At 64.3% G+C, this 10,157-nt stretch overlaps 1 protein-coding gene across 1 annotated transcript; it reads left to right on the top strand.

Annotated features, from left to right (window-relative positions):
* The first annotated feature begins 1,612 nt into the window (after positions 1-1,612).
* Positions 1,613-8,619, top strand: LOC103208818 (CACN subunit beta associated regulatory protein). The gene is made up of 10 exons (XM_007954558.1): positions 1,613-1,702; positions 1,770-1,909; positions 2,675-2,739; positions 3,026-3,170; positions 3,362-3,533; positions 3,704-3,844; positions 4,381-4,591; positions 6,266-6,449; positions 7,545-7,959; positions 8,044-8,619. The coding sequence occupies exons 1-10, from the start codon at positions 1,613-1,615 to the stop codon at positions 8,617-8,619; spliced, it is 2,139 nt and encodes a 712-aa protein (XP_007952749.1).
* Positions 8,620-10,157: the final 1,538 nt, after the last annotated feature.

Here is a 10,157-nt window from a genome sequence, read left to right as displayed (position 1 = left end):
GCGCGCCGCCAACGCGGTCACGTGCACGCCCCTCCTGCCGCTCCCGGGCGCGGTGGGCCGCGCGCGCTCCATTCATAAATCCGCGCCTCTCCGCGCTGCCGGGCCGAGCAAGCCGGGAGCCGTCACCGCCGCCGCCGCCGCCCATGGGCCGCGCGCCCAGGCACTGAGGTAGGAGCGGCCAGGCTGGGGGCCGGGAGCGGGGGGCTCGGCGCCCCGCCCCTTCGGCCACCAGAGGGCCACCCCCGCCCACACCCTGCCCGGCCTCAGTTTCCCCGTAGGATGGGCGAGCATTGGTGTGTCCGTCTCCCGGGGAGGCCAGGGGAGATGCGCCTGGAATCTCGCTTGGGGTCTCGACCGCTCAGCCCCCTGCTCCTGCCATCCCTGCTTGCGGTGGGGTCCCGGGGTGGGAACGGAGCGAGCTCGCGGGGAGTCGAGGCCGCCCGGGCCCAGGGGCCACCCCGTGGGGACCCCCTGCAAGTTCGTGCCTTCCCCTAAGCGCCCTTATTTCTCTCAGTCTCCTGCCAACCTCTTGTCGCCGTCCCTGCGCCTCTGCCCCAGCTTGAGCTCATTTCCCGACCTACATCTGTGCCTGCATCCCCTCCCCTGGTGCGGGGAGTCCGGGCTGGCTCCGTCTTGAGTGCCGAGGACTCTCCACTCGTTCCAGGACCCTCACCTTTCCTGGCCTCAGTTTCTCCCGCTGTCTAGTGGGAGTTAAAGCCCCGCAAGGGCCGGTCCTTCGGCTTTGGGAAAAGGACCCTGGGGTCCCACGAGGACTCGGGACGGCTGGTCATCCTGAAGCTTTCAGAGCAAAACGCGGGCCCCCCGACAGGCTGAGCTGGGCATGGGGGGTAGGGCAGTATCCATGCAGCCCAGAGGCTGGGGTGGGCCCGCGGGAGGCGGCCGCAGCCATCTTGCCGGCCCGCCGGCTCCGCAGCCGCCCCTGCAGGGCCTCCCCCCCCCCGCTCCCTCCCGTGCTCCCTGGCAACCCTCCCGCCCCCCCTCGGCCTGCGCCGTCGCCATGGGAACCAGATTCTTCAGGCGGGAGCAGATGCGCACGCCTTGTCTTCTCCACTCCCACCGGCGCAGCGGAGGGGGACACTCACCACCCCAGTCGTGACCTCGCCCCTCCGCTGTAGGCGGACCCCTGGAGCGCTGCCTCCCCCACCTGTGAACCGGGGTCCCTGTTTAGGGTGGGGGCGGCCCCTCCCCTGATGGTGGGGATGGGGCATGGGGGCCTGCCTGAGCCAGCATCTCGCCTCAGTTTCCCCATTCCTTGGCTGGGTGCTGCCCCCTGCCTGGTCCAGTCTCACCATGTGGGGCTGGGAGGTGTCTTGGTGCACCAGCTGCCCCCCAGCAAGGATGGGTAAATGGAGGTGCAGAGACACCTTGCCCAGAGAAAAGTGCTGTTTCCAGCCAGCCGGCCTGCTCCCCGCAGGTGGGGCTGCTGCGGGGCCCCTGGCCCCCGTCCTGAGTCACTGCCCAACGTGTGTGGGCTCCTGTTGTGGGAAGGCAGAGGGAGGCCTATTTTCAGGGGCTCCTGTGGGTTGGGATTGGAGGGGATGTGGGCCCTGAGCAGTCCTTGCCCCCCCAGGCCCCTCCTCCTGGCCCCACGATGCAGCCCACAGCCACCATGGCCACAGCAGCTGCCGCCACCACTGTGGTGCTGACCACGTCGTGGGACAACACCACAGACCGCCCCACAGTGAGTGAGGGGGGATGGTAGGGGGGCTGAGAGTCCAGGCCCAGGATCCTGACCACGTCCCCCACAGGCGGCGTCCGACCCCATCCTGGACAACTACGTGCTGCTGGTGGTGGTCATGTCACTGTTCGTTGGCGGCACGCTGGTGGTGCTGTCGGGGGTGCTGCTGCTGTGCAGGCGCTGCTGGGAGGGGCACCAGCGTGCGCGCAGGTGAGGGGGAGGGGAGAGGGGCGCCGCTCATCACAGGGAGGAGGAGGGAGGCACACTGCTGGGGCCGCAGGTGGGGGGGAGAGGAGCTGGGAACGTGTGGAAAGGGGACCAGCGCTGGGAGGGGCAGGTATATACACTTGCATGCCAGCCTACTGGGTGGACATGTGGGTATACAGGTATGGGTATGTCTTTGTGTGTAGGTATGCATGGATGCGGACACAGGTGTGTGCATTTGTATGTTGGCAAAAGCATTGCACAGGTACATACAGATACATCTATTGGTGGGGTGAATGCACAAGTGTGTACATATAGACAGGTGAATGCATGGGTGTACACACACGTAGGGTGTGTACACACAAGTACATGCATGTAAGGTATGTGTATGGGTGGCACATGCACAAATGTGTGTATGTCATCTGTATGGGTACACAGGTGTGGACACATGTGGTGGCATGTATGTGTGCATCAATATGTACATTTGTGTATGTTTGCAGGGCTGTGTGTATAGGTGTGTAGACTTGTGCCAAGAGGCATGTGTATGCATGTACCGACGTGCACAGTCCTGTACCTGTGTATGTGTGTATACACGTGCACAAACTAGGTGGTATGGGGGACAGTCCCTGCTGGCCAGGGGCATGGTGTGTCTGGGCAGCACCTCTGGGTGTGGTTCTGGCACACGGGGTGGGCTCCTATAGGAACTCAGGGGCTGTGCCAGCCGTGGGGGTGCAGTCTGAGCCATCTGTGGTGTGCTCTCACTCTCCACAGAGCCATGGAGGACACAGAGAAGACCACCACCACCTACCTGGACAACGGCACCCACCCCACCCAAGGTGAGGCGCCCAGCCTGCCTTGGCCCAGCCCCTGGTTCCCCCTCCCCCACTTGCCCCGAGCCGCCTGACCGGCTGTCTGTCTGTCTCCCCCACCAGACTGGGCGCGACTCGATTCCGACTCATCTCTGTTTCCTTAAAGCCCACCGCGTAGGTGCGCACAGGCGCGTGCTGAGCGTGTGAGTGTGTGAGCGGATGAGTGAGTGCCCGCCCCGTCCATCCGTCCCTGCCTGCCCCCACCTGCCTGTGACCAGGCGCGGCCCACCCCTCTTCTGGCTCTGTTCTGCAGACCCCGACTCCCGGGGCGAGGACCTTGAGGGCCAGGAGGCCGAGGCTGAGCGCTTCCTGTCCGCCAGTGCCACAGGCCGCCGGGTCTCCTTCAACGAGGCGGCCCTGTTTGAGCAGAGCCGGAAGGCACAGGACAAGGGCCGCCGGTGAGGGGGTGTGGTGCAGGGGCCCTCACGGGGCCTGGGAGGGCTAGTGGCTGTTCGGCAATGGCATCCAGGGGCGGGCAAGACACCCTGCCCGAGCTGCCCGTCTGCTCTCCTCAGACCCTATGAGGCTGGGTGGGGGGATGGCGGGCGCCGGATGACACACTGATGGGACCTTGGCCGCGTCTGTGAAGGTACACCCTGACGGAAGGAGACTTCCACCACCTGAAGAATGCCCGCCTTACCCACCTGCACCTGCCGCCACTCAAGATCGTCACCATCCACGAGTGTGACTTGGGGGAGGCCAGCACAACTGCCACACCCCACCCAACCACCGCCCCCAAGGCCAGCCTTGCCATCTTCCAGGTGAGTGTGCCCTGGGGTGGCCGATGGGGGTCGGGGTCAGTGGGCAGCCCATGTCCTGGTCCTGGCCTTCTACAGGGCCCTCACCCCTCGTTGAGGGGGCTCAGGCCCGGGACAGCCAGTGTCCTGGGCCCTTTGACCTGTCACTGCTCCCCTACGGCTCTGTCCCACAGCCCCCGGGGAAGGCCCTCACCGGCCGCTCTGTGGGCCCCAGCTCCGCCCTGCCAGGTGACCCCTACAACTCTGCCGCTGGTGCTGCCAACTTCGTTGAGATCAGCCCCTCGGCATCAAGTGACTCGGGGGAGGGCACCTCGGTAAGGGGCTGGCGTGTCTCCCCTTTGTCTGGAGAGTGGGGGTGGGGGCTTAGTGGGAGCTCCTACCCCCCATTACCTGCACAGAACAGAGGTCAGCGGGCGGCCTCCACCCTCCACGGCCTTCCTGGTCCCTGAACATGTGAGGGAGTGTATACAGCTACCCACACACACATGCTCACAGATACGTGAGGGACCCTGAGCCCATCTACCGGATTTCAGGGTCCCGGAGTCTGCACGTGTGTGTCCAGGGCTTCAAGAGGCCAGGGGCCCCACCCCTACTCATTCCACCTGCACCTCTGCTGCCTCTTCGGGGTCCCTTGCTCCTCCCAGACCCCACCCAGGTTCCTTCCCAGGCAGAGGCAGAGCCCGGGAGGGCAGCTGGGGGATGAGAGCTGGCCACGTCTGCCTGATTCCCCAGCCCCCCAGCCCCTGTGTGAGCAGGGAGTGGCAAGAAGAGGGTGTCAGGACATGAGTGGGTGCCAAGGCTGGGGGCTGCCTGCTGGTGAAGCTCACAGCCTGTCTTGTCTCCCCTCCAGCTGGATGCGGGTGCCTGGAGCACCCAGGCCAGTGGGCCAGGGGCCGTGGCAGGGTCCGGGGAGGCGGGCACCAGCTCTGGGGCAGGCTCAGTTCTGCAGTTCCTCACCCGCCTACGGCGCCATGCCAGCCTGGACGGGGCCAGCCCCTACTTCAAGGTCAAGAAATGGAAACTGGAGGCCAGCCAGCGGGCTTGCAGCCTGGACACAAGAGGTGGGCTGGGGCCATGGGAGGGCACCAAAGGGGCTTGGACGTGGCTGCGGGGTTCAGGACAGGCAGAGTGTGGAAGGGGGCCCCAGCACCCAGTCCTTCCCTCTGAGGCTACTGTGGGGGGTTGTCCCTTGGGCCTAGGTGTTGGAGGTCACATGCCATGGTGGACCTGAGCAGGTGGGCCTCGTAGGCCCAGATCCCTCCCTGGACACAGGTCAGGCCTGTGTCCACACGTGGGAGCGCCACCTGAAGCCGTCAGGTTCTCCAGGGGCCCTAGTCTCCTCCCTCCTCCCCCTTTCCTACTGGCCAGAGTGTTGCCAGGCAACTTCAGCTTTGCTTGCCCAGGCTGTGGCTGCTTCTGACCATGAGGAAGGTTGGACCGGAGCGGGTGATGTTTTTGGTTTCGTGGTCAGATGGTCTATGTCTCAACTACTTAGTTCAGCTTCTGTAGCCCAGGATCACTGGAGATGATAGAAAAATGAGTCATCACAGCAGTGTTCATAAAACTTTATTTATAAACATGGGCTGGGGGACAGTGTAGCCCATGGGCCTTGGTGCAGCAACCAGTGGATTAGATGATGCAGCCCTTCAGTTCTCCAACAGGGAAGGGAGTTCAGCAGGTGAGGCCAGTTTGGAAGGTCTGGGGCCAGACCACAGGGGCACCAGCTGCCCGACAGAGGAAGAAGGGGAAGACCTCAACCCATAGTCTTAGCACCAGGAAGCAGTGGGGACAAGGTGTGATACTACAAGAAGAGGCAGGATGGTCTGAGACTGGAACTTGTCGTGGATCAGGGTTTGCTGCCTTGTTGGGGCCGGCGGGCAGTTGGCTCCAGCCGTGCAGGGAGGTAGGGCCAGTGTCCCTGCCCCCACCCTAGGCGGCTCCAAGCTCAGGGTGGCGTGGGGTGTGGGGAAGCTGTACTGAAGGCTCTGTGCAGAGCTGAGGTTCAGGTTTTCAGACGGAGCCCGTGAGGTGATTCTGGAGTGTGATTACAGCCAAGTGCAACTGCAGAAGCGCTCAGAACCTGTTTGCTGGCTGGCTGTCCTCCTGGCCCCGAGGCCTTCCCACGGAATCTTCTCTGAGGCCTCTCTGGCGTGGGAGGGCCTGGCCTCATGCCAGGGGCCCACGGGTGGGGCTAGGCAACCCCACACACCCTCGTGGCCCCCACCAACCTGCCTCTCACTCCCACTCTTTCCGGCCACTGCGCTTTTCGCTGGCCGTGCCACTGCCAGGTCTGTGGCCTCCTGGCTTCAGCCGTGCCCCTCTGGCCAGGGATCCTTCAAGGCAGCAGGGCTGCCTGAGGGTCCTCTACCCTGCCCAGGACTTCTGCCCTTGGAGTCTGTTTCCGTGTCTGCAACCAGGCGTAAGGATCTGCGGGCACAACAGTGCAGGGCTTGGCTGCTGAGCGAAAAGTTGGTGGTTCGAGCCCACCTGGTGGCTCTAAGGGAGAAAGGCCTGGCTGGCTGCTCCTGCCAGGTCACAGCTTAGACGACCCCATGGGCAGTTCTCTCCCATCACATGGGGTTGCCATGAGTCCAAGTCGACTCGAAGCACCCAGCACCACAATGAGGGTGTACTCTCCCTGGGGGAGCCGCATCAGCACTCACCTGGCTTAGGGTGTGCCCAGGTGGGAGAGGTGCAGGGGGCCATGGGCGGGCTGACGGCTGTCCTCTATGCAGGCTCCCCGAAGCGGCACCACTTCCAACGGCAGCGAGCAGCCAGCGAGAGCATGGAGCAGGAGGAGGGCGACACCCCCCCCGCGGACTTCATCCCATACATCGCCCGCGCTGGCGACGCCGTGGCCTTCCCGTCCCCCCGCCCCTTCCTGGCCAGCCCCACCAGCCCGCCCCCCACTCTCGGCAGGTATTTTTCAGTAGATAGAGGCGCTAGGGTCGGACCTGGGGGCCCCTGCCTGTCCCCATCTCCCTCAGGCGGCCCTGTGGATGCGCAGGCGCACGCTCCTGTTCCACGATCCCTCCCCGAGGTGGACTTGCCGGGGCCACCTGTCCAGCATGGACCGGAGGAGGGAAGCAGGGAGAGACCTGGTAAGGGTGGAGGGCCGGGGGGCACCCCAAGCAGGACACCCACCTGGGCAAACGACTGCGGGGGTGTGCCCAGACGGGTACCGTAAGACTCTGCCGTGGTCCCAGCCCCTCACTTGCCAGCCTGTCCCCTTGAGGGCTGGACAGCCTCGGCTCAGAGACAGCTGTGACTGCTCTGCCAACGCCACCTGGCCCAGGGTCCCGAGCAGTGGGCAGTGGCAGGGTCCACAGCAACCAGGCTTCCTTGTTGTGGGCGACTCTGGGTCTGGGTGGAGGCCACACTCCCTTTCCCACACCCACCTCCACCTGGTTGCCAGGGGGAACCAGAGCTGCAGCCACCCAGGCTGCCCAGTCACCTGCAAGGTCCCATGGCCCCACTCCGGCCTCTGCAGCGTACTGGGAGGGCATGGGCCACCTGATTCCAGGTGGACACTCTCTTGACACCACTGAGTAGTCAGAGTCCCAGCAGGAAGAACAGTGAGCTCCCAAATCAGTGCCACGAACTAGTCTCTTGGTGACTCTTCTTCCTGGTTCCTGTAGATCAGGGATGGGGGGATGGGCTCTCTGCTGCACCCTTAATGCACACGAAAACGTTAAGAAGGGGACTCCAGGAGAGTGCCCGTCTCCAGCACTCTTTCTGGGGGTGGGGCCAGCCACCTGCAGTCTCTTCTCTTGTGCTTGACAAGCCACTCATGAGAAAGGGAGAAAGCCTGGGTGAGGAGCAGGGCCAAGGCACCGAGCTTCAGTTTGGGTTCCAACTATGCCCCCCACCAAGAGGACAAGCCACATGCACTTTCTGCAAGGCCTGAACGAATCCTGAAGGCTCCCCACACGGGGCAGAGGTGGGGTGATTGGGGAGTGGGTGAAAGAGGCTCTTGGAAGCAGGCACCTCTGACAACTTCCCCCTGGCTTGCAGGCTAGAGGCCACCGAGGAGCAGGGTGCCGCGGGGGGAGCCAGCCCTGAGTCACCCCCGGAAAGCAGCAGCATGGGGCCTGAGCAGCAGCAAGATTCAGACACCGACCGAGAGACGGGGCCGGAGCAGGCGCAGACCATCTACAACGACATATGGAGCTTGCGCGCCTCGCTCGAGCTACACGCGGCCACTGCCTCGGACCACAGCAGCAATGACCGGGACTCCGTGCGCAGCGGCGACAGCTCGGGCTCTGGGGGCCCGCCGCCGGCCTTCCCGCCGCCGCCCTCACCGCCACCTACGCCGCGACCCAAGGACGGTGATGCCGGCGAGACTGGCGGGCCACGCAAGCTGCTGCAAATGGACAGCGGCTACGCCAGCATCGAGGGCCGCAGTGCTGGGGACGACGGGCCACCCACTGCCTCCGAGAAGCGTTTCTCCTTCAGCGCGGGCCGCGTGGCCATCCTTGGGGACAGCTTCGAGGTGGCCCAGACGCAGGCCGAGGCTGTGCCAATCCCCACGCGGCCCCGCAGCCCGCGCGCCTGGCCCCGTCGGGCCCCTCGGCGCGATTACAGCATCGACGAGAAGACAGACGCGCTCTTTCACGAATTCCTCCGCCACGACCCCCAATTCGACGAGGCGCCCGCGGCCGCCGCGCGTCATCGTGCCCGCGCGCATCCACACGCGCATGCGCGGAAGCAGTGGCAGCAGCGGGGTCGGCAACACAGCGACCCTGGTGCGCGTGCCGCTCAGGCCCCGCACCCTTCTGGCATCGAGCCCCGCCCTGCGCGTGCACCGCTGCGTCGCGGCGACAGTATGGACGGTCCGCCCCCGCCTACGCGCGTGGCAGGTGCGGTCCCCGACGACGGGACCGCCATTATTCCGGTCATCGAGGAGGAGCCTGGCGGCGGCGTCTGCTCCAGCTCAGGCCTGTGCCTCGAGCCCCCGGAGGCGCTGCTGCACAAGCTGGGGGCGAGCCTCGACGAGAGACTCTTCCCGCCGCGCCTCGCCCAGCCTGTCGCCGCGGGCCCAGTGCTGGCCACCGCCGCCCCCACGTCCCCCGACCACAGCCCGGCCTAAGTCCCGTGCCCATCTCTCGTTCCAGGCAATGTCGCGCGGGGCCTCGGGGCGGGAGACACTGGGGACTGCGACCCCCCGGTACGCATGCGCGACCCGCCCAGGGCGACGTCGCGCGTACACGCATAGGCTGCCAAGCGCCTGGCACCTCGCGCCGCCCCAGGGCGCACGCGCACAGGCCCCGTGGGCGCGCCGTATGGTCCCCAGGGCATCCTGAGGCGCGAGGCTCGGGGACCACGGCCTGATGGGAGAGAGTTAAGAATTCTCATTTTCGGGCTCCTGAAGACCAGTCCAACAGCCTGTAGCCCCAGATAGTGGCTTTTGGGGTGGTGGTGACCATCGTGAGACAGTTGGCACAAGCCTCAGTGGCAAGTGGCCTAGAATGCATGCGCAGTGTCTACGCCCTGAAGAGACGTTGGGAGTCCCAAGGCGCATGGACAGTCTCCCGCTAGCCAATGGTGTCTCAAGGAAGATCTTGAATGAGGTTCTCAAAATAGCAGTCCACATGCACCACCTGGGCTAGGCGCGAGCGCAACAGGCCCCAGGAGGCTGGCCCAAGGCCACACTGCTGGCCCTTAGGAGCAGTTTCGCTCACTGCGCGGCCACCTATGCCCTCTCCGAGCAATAACCGTGCTGCTGCCACCACTGCTGCTGCCGCTCCGGCCCCCCCCTCCACTGGGCCCCTGACTGGCTCCTCCCATCTCACTGTCTCCCAGTCCACGTCCCTGTACCCTCCCCGCATGTGAATGGACTGCCCCTCCCCGCAGCTGCATCATCCAAAGGAACCGGAAGGAAACCGATAGTATTTAAAGGGACGTTAAAAAAAGCCAGATGGCCAAGAATTCAAGTTTTCCCAAGCTTTATTTATTGCCAAAAGATGGGGCAGCCCTTGCCGCCACGGTCACCCTGCCAAGCCTCGTGCCCATGGTGCGCACCCTCGGTCATGGTGTTTTTGTGTTTTTGTTTTCTGGTTGGTTATAAATATTTACTGCATACTCTTGCCTGCTCCGGTCTTTTCTGGGGACCCAGGAGCACAATGGTTTTTAGGGGTGAAGAGAGGGTCAGCAGGTTTGTCACCAGCCACCACTGGCTGTGGAGCTGTGGGGTCCTAGAACTGATCAGAGAGGGGTCTGTTGACCTTTGGGGAGGTAGGAGCTCCGCAGAGAGACTACGGGCCAGGCAGGCCCCATGTGACCAAGTGCAGACCAGCCAGGCCACCTGCAGCCAACCAAGAGTAGCAGCCAAGGCACACAGGGACCCCAGGTGTGGAGTGTGCCCATGCCCCACCATCCATCAGGTGCAAGACCTGAAAGGCCCACCATGGGGAACAAGGCACCCAGCAGTACCCAAGCACCCCTCACAACCACAGCTCAAATCCACCTGTTTTATTTTTTTCTTACAAAAAAGAAAGAAAGAAAGAAAAATTAAAGAGGAACCAACCAAACAAAAACCAAAGGTAGCCGCTTGGCTCCCTCGGCGGCTGGGCATGCATCGCGGGGATGGGAGGCCTGTCTTCATACCAGCGTCGTGGGGCTGTGATC

The sequence above is a fragment of the Orycteropus afer genome, unplaced genomic scaffold, assembly GCF_000298275.1.
Source record: "Orycteropus afer afer isolate SDZICR_OR568_19922 unplaced genomic scaffold, OryAfe1.0 scaffold00466, whole genome shotgun sequence".
Classification (NCBI taxonomy): domain Eukaryota; kingdom Metazoa; phylum Chordata; class Mammalia; order Tubulidentata; family Orycteropodidae; genus Orycteropus; species Orycteropus afer.
Note: the sequence above shows the minus strand (reverse complement) of the source record. Positions and strands in the feature narration are given on the sequence as shown.